We start from the raw sequence: 18,950 nt of genomic DNA on the forward strand, positions 1-18,950 counted from the left end.
TGAGTAGTATTATATCTAGGAGGAATGTCCATATACACCTCCTCCGTGAGTTCTTCATGTAGGAAAGCATTCTTTACATCAAACTGTTGTAGTGGCCTATTCAAATTAGCTGCGATGGACAGTAAGACTTTGGCTGTGTTCAATTTTGCAACTAGTGTAAAAGTTTCTTCAAAATCTACATCATAAGTTTGTGTGTACCTTTTCGCCACAAGGTTTGTATTGTATCGCTAGATTAATCCATCAACGTTGTGTTTTATGGTAAACACTCATTTACATCTGACAATAATTTTCTAGTGTCCAAGTCTGATTCTTCTCAAGATCCTTTATCTCTTCCTTTATAGCTTAAACTCACTTAGGATCTTTAATGCTTAGGCAACCTTGGTTGGGATATGAATAGCAGACAACTGATACACAAAGGCCTTGAGAGGTTCAAATATCTTCTCAGTGGATACATAATTCGCAATTGGACACTTTGATGTCTTGCTAATATCTGGTGAATAACGATTTGGTGACTTTCCACGATTCTACTTGAAAGATAATTGGTATCCAATAGATTTATCATATAAATTCACAAGTGTAATAGGAGGAGTTACCTCAAGGATATTCTTAGGAGATTAGTCTGTTGGTACCGTTGAGTTAGAGGGGGGTCTTCATCTTGTTGTTATGTATTTTCTATAGGTATAAGACTTGGATCAGAAACATCTTCGCATAGATCAGGTGGGTCAGGCGATTGATCACTATGAATGGGTGATTGATGGCTTTTCGGTAGAGAGTAATCTCATGCTCCAAACTTGAGACGATCGATCATTTCTGTACAAAGGAGAATTTCTTCATTTTCCAAGTTGCTCAAATTCTACTCTTCACTTCGTATCTCCCCCTAAAGTGTAGAATTGGTTGATAGGTCATGGAAGAACAGCTTAGATTCCATAAAGGTTACATCCAAAGTGACATAGGTACGTCGGGTAAGAATGTGATAATAGCGGTAGCCTTTCTGATGAGTAGCATAACCCACAAAAACCCAACGAAGGGCACATGGATCAAGTTTGCTATGTTGATTTTTGTAGAGATGAACGAAAGCCATACATCCAAAGATTCGGGGTGTGAGTACCAAAACAAAGGGTAGGGGTCTGTGTAGAGCAAACACTTATATGGAAGTTTTAAAGGTCAATACACCAGAAGCCATGAGGTTGATCAGGTGAATCTGCGATGCCAATAACATTATCCCAGTGATGGCAATGAACATGAAAGCCAATCAGAAGTGCTTGGGCAGTTTCAAGAAGATGTCAATTTTTTCGTCAGCAACACCATTTTGTTGCGGTGTCTGAGGACAAGTCGCCTCATGGATAATTCCATGTTGTTTGAAGTAAGCTTGAAAGTCATGATTGACAAATTCTCCACCATTGTCTGAGCAAAGAATCTGGATTTGAGCATTGAACTGAGTTTTCATCTGTCTGTAGAATGACTGAAAATGGAAAAACACTTTGTTTTTATTCTTTAGCAAATAGAGTCATGTCATCCTTGTATAATCATCTATGAATGTGACAAACCACCGAACACCAAAAGAAGCAGTGATAGGTGAAGGTCCCTATACATCAAAGTGAATTACGTAAATAGAATAATACACTTGTTCGTACTCAACGGATATGGCACACGGTGACTCTTCGCCAAAATATAAGTATCACATGTGAAGTTCGAATCCTTGAAACCTGAGAATAAATATGATATAAGATGCTTCATATAACTAAAAGATAGGTGTTCCAATCGACGGTGCCACAACCAGATTTGCTTTTGCTTGGTATCAAAGGGATGCGTCACACTGTTAGCCATGCCAGGACTAAAGCCATCTACATAATATAGCCTCATCTCTTAGTACCACGACCAAGAATCTACTTAGTATGAATATCTTGAAGCAAACAAAAACTCGGGTAAATGAATACACAACAATTCAATTGTTCAGTAAGCTGACTAATTGACATCAATTTATTCGATAAAGATAGAACAAGTAGAGTATTAGATAGTGAGAGAGAGGATGAGAGTGTAACAGTGTCAGCCCCTGTCACAGGAAAAGTAACTACATTGGCGTTAGCAATACAAGTTTGTCGAGGTTGCATCGTATTCAAAAAATCATCAGGATCAAATGTCATATGATCAGTTGCACTGGAATCAATTATCCAGCTCGAGGAATCACTCTTATCCAAAGTATGGAATCCATAACCAATATCATTACATGTCGTATCGGGTTGTGTTCGATCTTTGAGAGTAGCCCACCATTCTGGGTAATCATGCAATTTAAAACAAGTCTCAATAGTGTGTCTCAGATCACCACAACATGCGCAATCTCGTCCATGTGTTTGGGTCGTTAGTTGAGAATTCATAATTTGTGCAGCGGAAGATGGATATGATACAAGTTTAGCAGGAATCCAAATTAGGATATGAGTCTGAATTGGAGTCGGGGTCGTCGTCATTGTAGTCAGGGTCGAGGTCGCCGTCATCGTAGTCGGGTCAGGATTGTCAAAATAGGATCCTGATTTAGGATTGGGCTCGGGGTCGAAATCTGCATCTATAGGAGCTGAGCCACTTGCATACTCAACTCGGCTATGGTGATTGAGAATGAGAGAATGAGTCAGCAGTGCTACCTCCATAAGGGTTGAAAAAATCATCAACCCCCATAGCGGTAGCGGGGGTTGGAAACTAGAGTCAGCAATTCCAAGATCACCGCTCCCATGCTAAAATATGAGAACTATGAAAGAATATTTGTTTGTAGGAATTTTCTATGTATTCTTCTCCTTGTAGGAGGTCATATTTATAATACAACGGAACTTTAATGGGCAAGTAAATAATAAATTCCTATTTCTATTTATAATAGGAAATCATGAATTAAAGTAAATCAAATATAATTATAATGGGAATCTTGCGACGAGTCCTACTTTATTAACCAGTTTGGATAGATAAGCTACATAGATTTCGAGTATAAGTACTGGATATTTCTTCTTCAGCTCAGCGTACTCTTCCTGGGCAGTAAGCTTGTCTATGTTGTTTGTGATCAAAGTCAAGGCTGCGTCGATGATCGGCTTAGTGTTATGCTGGTGCGCAAAGGTGTAGGTCGACAGTGAATTGCCCAAGTTGAGGTTGGACACCAAGAACTTCTTGCAGCAGTTCTTGAGATGCTGCACTTGGTATTTTTCAGCCAATACAAGGAGGTCACAGGCCAATTGCTATTCAAGGCATACCTCAGTTGTGTACAAGTAGTTCACAAAGGTATAAAGGGTGTTGTAGGACACTTTGCCAATCTTGATGGTGCCACTCCGGCTTTCTTCCATCTCATTTTCAAGCATGGCGCTCAACACCAGAGAACGGCTCACCTAGCACACATAATATAAATCACATTTACTAATAAATCATTCATCTGCCTACAATAAATCACATCTCACATGAGACATATGCCTACGCATATATAAATAACTTGTAATAAAACACAAAATATTTTCTTCTAGGCACAAGTCTCTATGATGCAAATGATGCTTAAGTCTAGAAATTCATCCACTGCATCTTTTTTCACAAAATGTGCATCTCAAGTATTTTTTTTCCCCTCTATTTCTTTTTCGTACTTTCACGCAGGATCTTTTCGATTCATAGCTATAAAACAACACCATTAATATTTCTAAGATACATGTATGATGCATGTACGTCAAATTTCTACTATATCACATAAATGAATAAGATAAGCAATATATTGAAAAAAAATATGAAAAAAAAAAATTACATGGAACTTCAAATTACAGTTGCGATAGAGAGAAAAATAGAATGACAAGTCTAAAGATGAAGAGAATTCTTGAAATTGATGGAGATTATCTGATAAGGGTATAAATTAGGGTTGTACTATATAATATATATATATATATGTATGTATATATAAGTCCATGTGTTAATATATTAATTTCGAAAAAAAAAAAAAAGGGTAAGTAGAATAAAGGCTACAGCCACCATGAGTTAGAAAAGGGCAAGAAAGATATTATTAATATTGAAATTGAAAGCTACAGCTTGAGTTTTATTACAATAAAGGCTACAACTTGCGTTTTATTAATATTGAAATTGAAAGCTACAACTTGCACTTTATATTTTTCAAAACACTCAAGTGAAACTAAGCAGAAAAGAAGGGGTTTCAAACTCCTGCCACTTTTATCACTCTCTCACACCTTATCCACCATGCTACACACAGCTTTGTGATTATATGCTACACCATTTGATATTTATATATGCTACAGACACATCCCATCAAGTAAAGGCACATCAGATCCTCTCTTTGTTATTATTTTTATTTTATTTATTTATTTTTGTATTTTCCATTGAGCGATACGTGTTTGTTTTTTAATTAATACTCTTACAAACCCCCAGCGGCCCCTGCAAATCCCAAGTGACAGGTCCAAGATAATGATGGAGACAAATCCCCGCAAATCCAGCAATCTCTCAGAAATCCCAGGTGATAGCTCCAAGATAATGATGTCAAACTTTGCCATGTCTATAAAAGGAAACGAGGGGAAAACACAAAATCACAACTTAGAAAAGACCAAGCTCCACCAATTTTCTTCCTTCCTATTTGTCTCGATCTAAACCTATCTCCTATGTTGCAGCATTAACATTAATTCCTTCGCAAAATTTCCTTTTGGGCTGCTACAACATTAAGTTGCTTGGAGAGATAAGCTTTATAGATTTCGAACACGAGTCGCGGATCTTTCTCCTTGATGAGAGTAGACATGAACATAGGCAACACACCCGAAAAATTTAAGAGGTAACTTGGAGACGGAGACAAGGGAAACATGGTCACCAAACACATCATGGGGAGTCTTGAAATAAAGAACCCAGTTAGGAGAGTATGATTAATCAAATAGGCATCTGATAGAACAACATGCCCATAAAGATGATGAGGAACAAACATATCCAATATGAGTGAGTGAGCAACTTCAAGCAATTGTCGGTTCTTCCTTTCAGACACATCATCTTGTTGAGGGGTAAAATGGGTTATCATTTGGTGAATAAAACCTTGAGCACGAAAGAAATACGCCAAAGTATTATTCACACATTCTCCTCTGTTATCAGTTCGGAATATTTTGACCCGAGCCTGAAACTGAGTAGACATCATAGTACAAAACTTTGGAAGGATGGAAGCAACGTCACGTTTATTTTTCAGCAAGAAAACCTAAGTGAGTTGGGTACAATCATCAATAAATGTGACGAATCAACGAAATCCTTTCGAAGTAACGCAAGTCAGACCCCACACATCAGAATGCACTAAATCAAAAAGCTTTGCAGCTTTACTGTCACTCAAAGGAAATACAGTGTGATGGCTCTTTGCCAAAATACATGTCTCACACTTAAAATTCGACTCATTACAAGAGTGGAATAAAGATGAAAATAGACACTTAAGGTAGCCACACGAAGGGTGTTCCAAGCGACGATACCATAACCAAATTTGATGTTTGTCTTTGACACTACAACTTTGAACAATATTAACGACACGATCACGAACTGGTGCAGAAGGCAATGTAAAATAATATAACCCCTCATCTGTTTACCATGCTCAATCGTCTCGTAAGTCTTGAGATCTTGAAAAGAGTAATGTGTATGATAGAAAGTAGCAGAAGCATTAAGTGTATCAAGTAATCAACCAACAGATAACAAGTTGTAATGGATAGTAGGAACTAGTAATGCACAAGACAAGGACATATTAAAATTGAGAGAGATTGTTCCCTCACCAATAATTAGAGAGGGCATGCCATTAGCACTAGTTATGTATGGGTCACAAGTGTTACTAGACAACTCATGAAAAAATTTAGTATCATAATTCATATGATCAAAAGCATCAATGTCAATTATCCAAGTAGTGGAGCTAGTACTTGGAATAGAGTAAAAAAAAACCCACAAATTTGCAGAAGCAACAACAACAGCACCAACAATGGAGTTATCACCCTTGATTGCAGAAGAAACTCAACAGATCACGGCATAGTACACAACGGAACACAAAGGAAGTATGCTGGTAACTCACAAGAATTGTTGCAGGAATTCAAGTGAGGCAACTCCGTATGTGAAGTGTAAGGGAAACTCAGAGTTGGTCATAGTATCTATATACGTTGATGACATTGTTTACATTGGTAACTCACAAGAATTGTTGTAGGAATTCAAGTCAGATATGATGCAGAAGTATGAGATGGCATACTTGGGTTTATTGCATCATTTCTTAGGAATGGGAGTTATATATAGTGATAATTGCATCTTCCTACATCAGAGGAAGTATGCTTCTACTCTCTTACAAAAATTTGGTCTGCAAGAGTGCAAATCAGTGAGTATTCCTCTTGTTCCAAATGACAAACTAAGGAAGGATGATGATAGTGGAGTTGTAGATGAGACTCAGTATCAAAAACTGGTTGGAAGCTTGTTTTACCTTACTGCAACCAGACCAGACATAATGTATGCTGCTTGTTTGTTGTCAAGGTTTATGCACTGTCCAACCAACAAGCATTATGGAATGGGTAAAATGGTTCTTAGATATATTCAAGGCATCTCTTGATTTTGGTTTAGAGTACAAGAAAGGAGAAGGGACAGTTTTGATAGGCTTCTGTGACAGTGATTGGAGTGGTTCAGAAGATGACATGAGAAGTACATCTGGATATGCCTTCACCTTTGGCAGTGGGGTGTTTTCTTGGGCATATGTGAAGCAACAATGTGTTGCTCTATCCACAGCAGAAGCCGAGTATATTAGTGCCTCAGAAGCTACGGCACTGGCTACATGGTTAAGATTTGTGTTGGAGGATTTTGGTGAAATGCAAGCTGTTGCCACACCACTGAATTGTGACAACACCTCAGCCATTGCAATCACCAAGAATCCAATCTTTCATCAGAAAACCAAACATATAAATCAGAGGTATCATTACATCAAGGAAGCTCTACAACAAGGTGTAATCGACTCGCTTCATTGTCCTACAAAGGAGCAAGTAGTTGACATATTCACAAAGGCTTTGGCAAGAGAACAGTTATCATATCTTAGAGAATTGCTTGGGGTGAAATCAGTTCACAATTTGAAGGGGAGTGTTAATGTGTAAATGGTGAACTGATTTAGTATTATAATCGTTTTGTTTAGTGTTAAGTCTTAGCTCATAGGCTAAGTTAGTTTGTTAAGTCTCATAGGACTTGACTTGGACAGGTGTCTTAATTGTATTGATAGTGTAGTTGGATGGTTGAGATTGAAGCTAGGAGCTGTCAGCTCTCTCTCTCCTCTAACGGTAATATGAGTGTCAATTGGTTACTTCACACGAGAGATGAATACAAGTGTTTGTGCAGAGCAATTTTGTTCATCTCTCTCTCTTCTTCATTATTCTCAAAACTCCATTTTCTCATTAGCTCATATTAGCTCATAAACTCTAACAATAATCAAATAGTTGACTTAGACTAATTAGGAATGTACAGCTCGCTGACATACTTTGCATTTGGTTTCACCCACTACTAGAAGAGTTTTGACCGCCAGTTATCATTGTCAAGCTTTAAAATATGAAGGGGCCCATGATATTTTTTTTTGGCTCCGTCCTTGCCATGCGCACAAAGGAAAATGAAGAATGTCTGGAGAGAAAAGCTTCATAGATCTCGAACACGAGTTGTGGATCTTTCTCCTTGAGCTTGGTGTACTCCTTCCGGGAAGTAAGCTTGTCCATGTTGTCTGTGATCACTGTTAAGGCTGCGTCAATGATCTGCTTGGCATTATGCCGGTGCGCTAAGGTGTAGGTCAAAAGTGAATTGTCCCAGTTGAGGTTGGATACCAAGAATTTCTGGCAGTAGTCTTTAAGACGCTGCACCTGGTATTTTTCAGCCATTACAAAGAGGTCATAGGCCAATTGCTGGTCAAGGCATACCTCAGCAGTGTAGAGGAAGTTGACAAAGGCACCAAGGGTGCGGTAGGACACTTCGCCAACCTTGATGGTGCCGCTCAGGCTTTCTTCCATCTCATTCTCAAACATGGCTCTAAACACCGGAGAACGGCTCACCTGAAAAACACATGATGTTCAAAACAACTTTAATATCACAACACCCTTCGTATATATATATAATCAATCAAACAAGTTTTTCCTTTTTTTAAGGCTAAAATTCTCCCAAAAACACTCCTCCAGCAGCTTAGCTAATCATGAGCCCCAAAATTTAATTAGTTTTGTGAAGGGTAGCTACCATGGTAATTATAATAAAGCATTGGCCATTTCAAGTCAATCAAATTTACCATTCATCCACCTACAAATAAATCACATCTCTCATTATATTTACTAATTAAGGTTGTTACATAGTTCTACAAAGAAATCAACCAATTCATACAAAATTAAAATATACAACTAAAGTCACCAAATTGTTGAAAGAAAAAAAAACAGTGATGAAGTAAAGAAGCAAGTTGGCGGAATGGGTACTGACCAAAACGGCCTTATGGGCCGGGACGGGACCAGCGGCCTCGTCGTCGGAGGCAAACAGAACGACGTCGGAGAAGGAAGCCGGCTGGGTGGCCGTGAGAAAAGCGACCTTGGCCTTGTGGTCCTCGTCGCACTGCTTGCAGGTATCGGTGATAAATTCTTGGAAGCTGCACTCGCAAGATTTGCACTTCATGTTGAAGAGGAGAAATTCAAAGCAAATGTAATTTCACGCATTCATCATTGTTGTGCTGCTCTGCCTTTTTATATTGATAGCTACTAGCTAGCTTCATTGGACTCTTTCACTTTTTGTTTTTGTTTTTTTTTTCCAACACTTCTCTTTTTCTTTGGCATAATTATTGGAGGAGTCCGCCACTTTGCTTTGGAAGGGGCCCGCCCACTCTGCTTTCTATAGTGTGATGAAAAGATCTAGTATGGTTCAGAATTTCAAAATGAAATAGGTTAAATTTATCTTATATACAAAATATAATAGAGTTTAGTTTGTTCAGCTAAATTGGACTGAATTGGATAAATTACACTGGACTGGTTAGGATATGACTGGATTTTAAGCAGTTATTTGGTGCAATAAACATCAAGTTGAGATTGTAGGACTAGAACAAAAATAGCAAAATACAAAAATAATTAAGAATAATGAATACATTTCTAAAAAATGCAATTTGACTAATCTACCAGCAAGATTCACAAGTCCTCCTCATTAAGAGGAGTGAAAGCAAACTAAACTAACACACACTACACAAATACTAAGGCTTGAACTCAGAAAACTAGTGGGTCCTTTTGCAACATAAAGATTGTTAAAATAGTAAAACCAAGTGTTTTAATTGAAAATAAGAGGATTAAAAGATGGATGAAAAAAAAAAATTGAAGACTAAAATACAACTTACACTAGTACATTAATTGATGTGTCAGTGCCAATTCAAGTTCAACAACCCACAACTTGTTGAAAATCCTGGAGGCAAAAAAAAAAAAAAAAAAAAGGAAGACAAGTAATATTATAAGATGAGGAATATAATAAATTTCACTATTGGTACTCCATTTTATGGAAGAATTTTTTCACTATTGGTACTTGAGTTTTAACCAGTATCCCAATATAACATAATACATGAACTTCTAGTTTAACCCAATTTGAAAAAAAAAATTCACAATGAGAATTTCTTCTTTTCTTTTTTTTCTAAAGAAAAAAGAGAAGGGAATACAAACAATATAGGTGGTCAATGCACCATCTCTTTACCAATTGGTTGTTAGTTGAATTGACTCAAGATATTTGATGCTTCCAAGTGATTCTGGGTTTAAGTTGCCATGATATGTGTGTGTGTTAGTTTCTCCCTTCCTCTTCCTAATTTTGGAAACCAAAAAAAAGCACCATCTCTTTTTTTGTTTAGTAAATTTAGTTTAACCCTGAGATTTCTTGTGTTTTCACAAAACCACCTCAGTTTCAAAAATTGCACGAACACCCCCTGAAGTTTCAATTTGTTTTCACAAAACCCCTTTTCATTGATTGTTTGTCTAAAAATTGGTGATTTCATTGAAAAAAAAAACTTAAGCAAATGACAAAATTAACTCAATGAAGTATATGCAATCTAATCTCAAATGCCAACTTTTTTATTTGGAGAATTTTTTTTGGTATAAAATCATCATTCTTCGGACGAAAAATCAATGAAAATGAGTTTTGTGAAAACAATTTAAAACCTGGAGGGGTGTTCTTGTAATTTCAAAAACCTCAAGGAGTTTTGTGAAAAAGCTGAAAACCTCAAGGGGTATTAGTGTAAATAATTCAAATTTGAACCTTATAGGAACTTTATGTGGTATTAAGTCACTTATGCAATGTATAAAGTGTAAAATATTGTACTAAATCATTATAAATAAATGATTATGGTGTGCTTAATTTTCTTTCATTAATTACTACATATTTTCTACACTCACAATGTTTGTCAGCTCGCTATATAATCAACTTAAATTAGTTAAACCCATCATGCAATGTATTTTTCTTCCAATTTTTGTGTGATAAAGTAATAGATAATTGACTAAATAAATATCCTCCAAAGTTTCAAGAAAAATTTCCAAGTTTTTCTTATAATTTTCTTAATTTTTATCAATATCGATAATTTCTTGATATTTCCATCTAATTTTTTTTGTTTTTAGACTATTGATATTTCCGAACCACTAATATTTTATATTAGTAGCTTCATTGGACTCTTTGAATTTTTTTTTTTGGGTGGTTAACTCCTTCGTCTAGAAGGAAGTCCAACACTTTGCTTTAGAAGGGGTCCGCCATTCTGCTTTCTGATCTAACCTTTTGTGTGAGGGTGAAAAGATCAATCAAAATGTTGATTTATCTTTCAGGATAAAAATAACGAGCATATCATAATACTTTTGTTGCTCAACTGATTAAGAGTATTTACTCATGCATCTTTAATATTGCTTGTATTGAATAAAGAAAGTATAAAAAATTAGGGAGACTTTGGAAAAACACAAAGGAGAGAGAAATTTTGTAAAAAAAGCCAAAATAGACAAAATTGCCCTTATTTATTTTTGGATTTCCTAAGGAATCCTTTACATTTGCATATCTTTGATTTGAAAGTTGAGAGGTTTTTCTGTCTTTTTTGAAAAAGCTTTGGCTTTTTTCAAAAGTGAAATTTTTTTTTGTTGCTAAAACCTAAATTTACTAAAAAATTACTTGTGATAAAATTTCATCTTTTATCTTTAGTTTGTTTAAATTATAACTTGTTGAAAATCCCGGAGAAATGAGATGAGATTTTAACACTCGTCAATTTTATTTAACTTTTTCTTTTTATAAAATTCTTTTAATTTTCTTTGTTTTGGAATTTGATAAATGTCAACATCTCATTTTCTTTGAGGAGAAAATCCTCCTTAATGTTTAAAGAGCCAAGCCTTATTTTATAAGAAATTTCACTATTAGTCTCCATTTATGGAAGAATTTTTTTCACTATTGATACTTGAGTTTTAACCGATGTCCCAATACATGAACTATTAAATATATATATATATATTTGGTCAATAAGAAATTTCATTTCTTTCTAAAAGAACAGGAATGCAAACAGTGGGACATGCAGAAACAACATAAAATATATCCAAATTTAAAGGCATATATGGATTACATTAGTTGGCCAGGACAATAGCTTCATCCATTCCATATCATATTGTGCTACTCTGCCTTATTGGTAACTTAATTGAACTTTCTGGTTTTGCTTGCTACCCAACCTTTGTGGTTGGAAGACCCTACTAATCTCCGAGGTTAGGGATTGTGCTTTGTGCAACTTCACCCACCAAAACTAAGATGAACAGCCCAACACCATCATGCCTCATCTAACGTTCATTTTTCTTTTTCTTTGGTTGCTATCAATTTTTGGACTCCGTCGTCTGGAAGGAGTCTGGGGCCCGGCACTTATTGCTTTCTATCTCGCCTTTGTGTGAGATGAAAAGATCAAGGACGATGTTGATTTGATCTTGCACGATAAAAATGCTCATAGCAAGATAACCCACTCATCTATTAACATGTGGCAATCCCTCATACCCATTTTAATTACAATTTTAATCTCTTAATATTTTTTTGCTGATTATTTTACGGTCATTGAATCACACTAAAATTTAGCACTTGATATTTGTATCTTCCCTAGTTCACTATATTAAATATTCAGAGAAAAGGAACACTGATCGAAAGCTCATGTCAGGGTGACCGGAAATCCCTCACTGGACTGAGCTTCTAGTTCACTTTCTGGGCAGCAGTACTGTATTGACCTGTTTGAAGAGATAAGCTTCACATAGATTTCGACTCCACTAGTTCGAGCCTATTTTATTTATTTGTATTAGGTGTGGGAACTTCATGTGATGTAGAGTACATAGATAGATTTCTTGTTGTTCTGTTTGTGTTGGGCACGTACAGGTGTAATATCAACCATCGTGCTCGAAATGGATCGAATGTTGAGGCCCAGCGCGGAAGTGTTTCGTTTGTTTGTCAAAGGTAACAATGGGCATGAGAGTTTAGTCACGCACACTCATGCTTAGGGGTTTCGAACATTAAATCTGAGGCCAAATGGACTTTCTAACTATATGTAGTATGACTCCATTGGCGGGGGAAGTGTTTACACTATGGTCTTAAAACACTCAATAGACAAACTCACTTAACCAAAGTACACAACAAAAAGCAAAAGAAATCCTTAAACAAACACATAATTTTATACATTATTTCCTTCTTTAAAAAACCTATGGCAATGGCACAATGAAGCCAGTTGAAGAAGTTGTTGAAACTTGGGGTTGGTTTCCACTTTCTCGTCGCACAATAGGGAAACCACGAGACCTAGAAGAAGCCCTGCGTACACAGGAAAATGAAGATTGATCACGAACTGCTGCTGCACGACTGAAATGAGCTTCATAGATTTCCAATACAAGTCCTGGATGTCTCTCCTTCAGCTCCGCGTACTCCTCCCGGGCAGTGAGCTTGTCCATGTTGGCTGTGATCACCCTCAAGGCTGCGTCGATGATCGGTTTAGAGTTATGCTGGTGCGCAAAGGTGTAGGTTGGAAGTACATTGTCCCAGTTGAGGTTGGACACCAAGAATTTCTGGCAGTAGTCTTTGAGATGCTGCACCTGGTATTTTTCAGCCATTACAAGCAGATAATAGGCCAATTGCTGGTCAAGGCATACCTCAGCTGTGTACAGGTAGTTGACAAAAGCACGAAGGGCGTCGTAGGACACATCGCCGATCTTGATGGTGCCGCTCTGGCTTTCTTCCATCTCATTCTCAAGCATGGCTTTGAACACTGGAGAACGGCTCACCTAATTCGTCGAAATATGTTACAAATAGCATTATTGATATACATAATATATATTTAAGAGGAATTCAAACAGCACATTAATTGAACAAATATCAGCTAGAATAATAATATCATCCCAGGAACATATTAATTTTGTGAATAGTACTAGACTACTACAAGTAGATAGCCAGGAGAGAGAAAATGACTCTACCCAAATTATTCTAATAGTACAATATCTGCATGGCCAAACTATTTTTAAATTAAAGGATAATTAAAATATTGAAGATTTAAAAAAAGACAAGGATTGTTGGAGGAGCAGCCATAACCCTTTAGCCATTTCAAGTCAAATTTGGCCACAATATACATGTATATATTTATAATACAATAATACAAATTTATAAATAAACTCAATCCTAGACATGTATTTATAAAAAAACTCAAGGAAACACACCCAAAATCAACCCCAAAGTCAACCAATATACTCTCATGTTTTAGTGAAATATTTATAACTCATTGAAAATACTAAAAAAAAAAAACAAAGTTTTACATGTCAAATTTTGATTTGCAAATAAGGAGGAATAAAAGGAAAGTTACAGAAAAGGTTATAGTGTAACTGCCTCGCTCTGAATATTTAGAGTAATTTAGAATATAATTATTGTTAACTAAAAATAAATTAAAGTAATTAAAGCCACCAAAATATTTGAAAAAAAATAAATCAGTGATGGAGTAAAGTAGCAGCAAGTTGTGGCGAAATGGGTACTGACCAAAACGGCTTTATGGGCCGGAACAGGTACAAGGGGCTCGGCGGTGTCGGCAGAGCCATCGTCCGAGGCAAACAGATGGACGTCGGGGAAGGAAGCCGGCTGGGACGTCGTGAGAAAAGCGACCTTGGCCTTGAGGACCTCGTGGCGCTGCTTGCACGTGGCGGCATCATATCCCTCGGATATGGCCTCGCAAGACATGCACCTACTCATGTTGGGTACTCAACGATAAATAACAAGAAGATAAGATTTTTTAAAAGCAAATGTAATTTTATAGATTGATCATCGTGCTGCTTGCCCTGCCTTATATTTAGTAGCAAATCTTGCTATGGAAGGAGTCCGCCACTCCTCCGTTCGGAAGGAATCCGCCATTTTGCTTTTGGAGGGGTCCGTCACTTTCTACTTAGGACCACCTTGATTACTTGTGAGAAAAGTAGTTATCCCTGCCCTCTATGTTCTGTGTTTAAAAGGAAAACTTTTAAAAAGTTTAAAAAATTACTTTTGATAAAATTTCATGTTTTATTTTAGTTTATTTAAAATTTATCTAATATATATTTTAAACAATTACTTGAAAATATTTGCAAAAAAAGAAGGGAATATTGAAAGATGGGGATACAGGGGGTTAGGCTCCATTTGTTGGAAATTATAGCTTGTGTTATCATAAAAGTGAGAAATCTTAATTATGTGGTTTACTCATGTTATAACACATGGACGAGTTGTACTATGTAACCGTATTCCAATATCATACAATAATTTCTTTTATTTATGGAAGAATTTTTCTGCTTTTAGTAGTTAGTTTTAACCGACATCCCCAACCAATATAATGCATGAACTTCTAGTTGATCCCAGTTTGAATAATTTTTTTGGTCGACAAGAAATTTCATTTAAAAAATAAAGGAATGCAACATTTATTATTATTATTACTTCCTTTATGTATATCAAATGCACCCAATAGGATGGTCAAATGTGCACAATTTAACACACATGCCATGCTATCAAATGTATGAAAGTGATGTGGAAACTAAACTTCAGCTATGAAAGGCTGAAAATTGAGAATCTTAAGGGTAGTAAAGTGTTACCAGTTTTATTTTAAAACTAAAAAATGTTACCAAACCAATCTTCACATTTTCAGTTTTTTTACAAATGAAAATTGAAAACAAACTGAAATGGTGATCAAACAGAAAGGTAATGAAGTTACAACAACAGACAATCAAAATTCATCCCTCATAGTCATTGGCAGAACCAGTAAAAAAGGGCTGCCATGGGCTCTAGCCCAGTTCTTTTGAAAATTAAAAATAGTACATGTATTTCAATGTGATTTATCCCATAAAAGCTTATAAACATTCATGACTTTAACTCTTTACATTCTCCTATTTTCTCTATATGTTTTCTTAATATGTCGTCAATATTCTTAACGGCCATCATATCACCTTATACAATTATCAAAAAACAACGTGTTATTATGGAATTTTTCTTGATTACACTACAAAAAAAGGAGGCAAAGGTCACCTTTTTAAAGTAATCAAATTAGTATTGGTGACAATTTAATGGCTGGTCAATGCTTTTGTTTACTCCTCTCTATTATTTGTGACTAAGTCTGTCACACTCACACTTTAATACTTTGATGACATTTGATTTAAATATAATTAATATAATGAATTAGAGTGTTGCTAAACGAATCCTAAAATTAACTGAGTACACCTTATGATTTAAATACACCCTAATATTTAGATCAAAATGTAAAATTAACTAAGTACACCCCATCTAACTATCAAAAATACCCCTTGTACACCCTAAGACACCCTATCACACAACACCAAACGCACAAATAAATTATAATGCGGATAAAATTTTCATTTACTTGGTGATGGTTCTTAATTAGCCTCCTGGGCAATGCTCAACTTGGCATAAAGATCCAAAATTGCACTTCCCACAATGACATACGAATGCAAACCTATATTTGTTGCACATGCATGAAGTTGTTGCTTGCTTATGTTTAGGTCTCCAAGTGCAATTATGGGAAGATAAGAAGCTGAAGAACCAGTGGCGGATGGACAGAGGGACTAGAGGGGTCAAGGGACCCCATGGATGGCTGTAAAATAGCTATGAAGGTCCTCACATGGCCCCCATGGATGGCTGGAAAGTCCTGCAATTTGGACAACATGCAGGCTGCAAAGGAGATGGAGAAGAAGAGGACACGCTTGTCTTTCTGGCCAAAACGACATCGTTTTGGCCCAGGCAGATTTATTTTTTTTTTAAATGACTTGGGCCAAAACGAAACTGTTCTCTCTTCTCTCTCTTTCTTTTTTCTTTCTTTTTTATATTTAAGTGGGTCGAGGAGGAAAATCAGAAAAAATGAGCGTGTAGCTTGAGGTTAAAAGCCAGAAAACATTAGTTTTAAATAATTTGATAGGAAATGACTTATTTGTCCTTAAAAATTGCGTCAATGCCAGTTCATCTGCAACTGCGAAAAAACCTTCTCTGCTGCTGCTTTATCAACCTGTTTAGAGAGATAAGCTTCATAGATTTCGAATACAAGTTGTGGATCTTTCTCCTTCAGTTCAGCATACTCCTCCCGGGCAGTAAGCTTGTCCATGTTGTCTATGATCAACGTCAAGGCTGCATGGATGACCGGCTTAGCGTTATGCTGGTGCGCAAAGGTGTAGGTCAAAAGTGAATTGTCCAAGTTGAGGTTGGACACCAAGAACTTCTGGCAGTAGTTTTTGAGATGTTGCACCTGGTATATTTCAGCCATTACTAGGAGGTCACATGCCAATTGCTTGTCAAGGCATACCTCAGCTGTGTATAGGTAGTTCACAAAGGTATAAAGGGCGCCGTAGGACACTTCGCCAATCTTGATGGTGCCGCTCCGGCTTTCTTCCATATCATTTTCAAGCATAGCTCTCAACACTGGAGAACGGCTCACCTAACACACATAATATAAATCACATTTGCTAATAAATCATTCATCTGCCTACAAATAAATCACATCTCACATCACACGTGACATACGTAGTATATAAATAACTCGTAATAAAACACACAATATTTTCTTTTAGTCACATGTCTCTACAAAAAAAAAAAAAAAAATTGAAGTTCGGAACCTTTGATTTGCCTAGAAATAAACAATAATAGTCACAAATTGTGGAACAAAAATCAGAGATGATGTAAAGTAGCAAGTTAGCTGAATGGATACTGACCAAAACGGCCTTATGGGCCGGAACGGGTCGAGCGGCCTCTTTGTCGTCGGAGGCAAACAGAAAGATGTCGGAGAAGGAAGATGGATGGGTCGTCGTGAGAAAAGCAAGCTTGGCCTTGTGGTCCTCGTGGCACTGCTTGCACGTGCCGGCGTCATCTCCGTTGTATATGCCCTCGCAAGATATGCACCTCATGTCGAAGATAAGAAATTTAAAGCAAAATGTAATTTTAATTTTCATGCATTGATCATTGTGCAGCCTGCCCTGCCTGCCTTATATATTAGTAGCTACCTTCACTGGACGGTTCACTTTTCTTTTTCTTTGGTTTACTATTAATTATTGGACTCCTTCCGGAGGAAGTTCGCCACTTTGCTTTGTAAGGGCCCCGCAACTCTGCTTTTATCTGTATCTAGGAGATGAAAAGATTGAGGATGATGTTGATTCATCTTTCATGATATAAATAAAGGCAGTAGTAAAATGAATTGTACGAACAATTACTTATATGATCTCGATATTTTGTCCATCATGGTCTTGAATTTAAATAAATATATTATTGTTACAATCGTTCATAAATTGATCATTGTGCTGCTTGCCCTGCCTTATATTGATAGGAAGGAGTTGGCCACTTTGCTTTGGAATGGGTCCGCCATCAAGGATGATGTTGATTTATCTTTCGGATATATTAATGGCAATTGAATTGCATAAAATAATAACCCAATCTTATTGAAGCGGATAGTAGACAATAGGGGTGGGCACGGTACGATATGGTACGGTATTGAGCCTATACCGCTATTGATATCGGAAATTTAAATCGGTATGGTACGGTATGAGATTATGGTTTGCCAAAATTGGTACCGTACCATACCGTAAATCGGTATCGGTACCATTTCGGTACCAAAATGACACAACTAAAAAATGAACCAATTCAATATTCAACATATTCATTCACCAAAATAAGTGATGCATAAGTTACAAATTCAAAGATTCAACATATTCAATATCCAAATCAACCAAATCAATATTTATCCATCAACACATATTCATCAAATTCAAATGGTTAAAACGCATGCCTGATGGCTTGCAAACCAAAATAGTTAAAATCCAAATGGTGAATGAGAATTTTCGAGTCCTATGCAGCTCCATACCTAATAACAAAGCTTAGTCAATTTTTATGATGCATACATGGAAATTTATGCTAATATACAGTCAATGAAAGAAACCATATACATGAAACATCTTTTAATTATCAAATGAATCAAAAATTATATTTTAGTACTATTTGGTACGGTACGGTATTGACCGGTATCAAAATCTTGATACCGCTACCATACCATACTCTATTGGTACGGTATGGTACAGTACCAAATATCTCTCAATACCAAATGAAACGGTATGAAATCGGTATGGTACAATACGGTTAGGGTACAGTTTCGGTATTTCGGTTTAAGATGCCCACCCCTAGTAGACAATAATGCCAATTGAATTGCATAAAATAATGGATGATAATCCATAAAACTCCTATTATAATTATATTTTTTTTACTTTTTATTATTATTTTTTTTTTTGGCGTGAAAGTGGGAATTCATTGAAAAACATTGACAATTACAGAGAATTGAAACATCAATGCCTTCTTAACAAGGAGGCTTTCACCCAACTCAAATGTTACATTACAAGCACAAAGACTTGAAGCAATGAGCCAACATAAAAAAACTTTAAACTTAGCTCACTAGAAGCCAAATACATAAACAAACAGAGCATAAT

At 36.3% G+C, this 18,950-nt stretch overlaps 3 protein-coding genes across 3 annotated transcripts; all 3 read right to left on the reverse strand.

Moving 5' to 3' along the window:
* Positions 1 to 7,293: 7,293 nt before the first annotated feature.
* LOC103319756 (BTB/POZ domain-containing protein At4g08455-like) lies at positions 7,294 to 8,709 on the reverse strand. The gene is made up of 2 exons (XM_008221343.2): positions 8,446 to 8,709; positions 7,294 to 8,033 (listed from the first exon to the last, which is right to left on the reverse strand). Exons 1-2 carry the CDS (start codon positions 8,632 to 8,634, stop codon positions 7,536 to 7,538), a joined length of 687 nt encoding a protein of 228 aa, XP_008219565.2. The 5' UTR covers positions 8,635 to 8,709; the 3' UTR covers positions 7,294 to 7,535.
* A 3,815-nt stretch (positions 8,710 to 12,524) lies between these two features.
* Positions 12,525 to 14,374, reverse strand: LOC103319755 (BTB/POZ domain-containing protein At4g08455-like). Its single transcript, XM_008221342.2, has 2 exons — positions 13,996 to 14,374; positions 12,525 to 13,253 (listed from the first exon to the last, which is right to left on the reverse strand). The coding sequence occupies exons 1-2, from the start codon at positions 14,203 to 14,205 to the stop codon at positions 12,681 to 12,683; spliced, it is 783 nt and encodes a 260-aa protein (XP_008219564.2). The 5' UTR covers positions 14,206 to 14,374; the 3' UTR covers positions 12,525 to 12,680.
* A 1,449-nt stretch (positions 14,375 to 15,823) lies between these two features.
* Positions 15,824 to 17,446, reverse strand: LOC103319754 (BTB/POZ domain-containing protein At4g08455-like). Its single transcript, XM_008221341.2, has 2 exons — positions 17,193 to 17,446; positions 15,824 to 16,918 (listed from the first exon to the last, which is right to left on the reverse strand). The coding sequence occupies exons 1-2, from the start codon at positions 17,427 to 17,429 to the stop codon at positions 16,436 to 16,438; spliced, it is 720 nt and encodes a 239-aa protein (XP_008219563.2). The 5' UTR covers positions 17,430 to 17,446; the 3' UTR covers positions 15,824 to 16,435.
* Positions 17,447 to 18,950: the final 1,504 nt, after the last annotated feature.

This window comes from Prunus mume, linkage group LG2 (genome assembly GCF_029339155.1).
Source record: "Prunus mume cultivar Tortuosa linkage group LG2, ASM2933915v1, whole genome shotgun sequence".
Classification (NCBI taxonomy): domain Eukaryota; kingdom Viridiplantae; phylum Streptophyta; class Magnoliopsida; order Rosales; family Rosaceae; genus Prunus; species Prunus mume.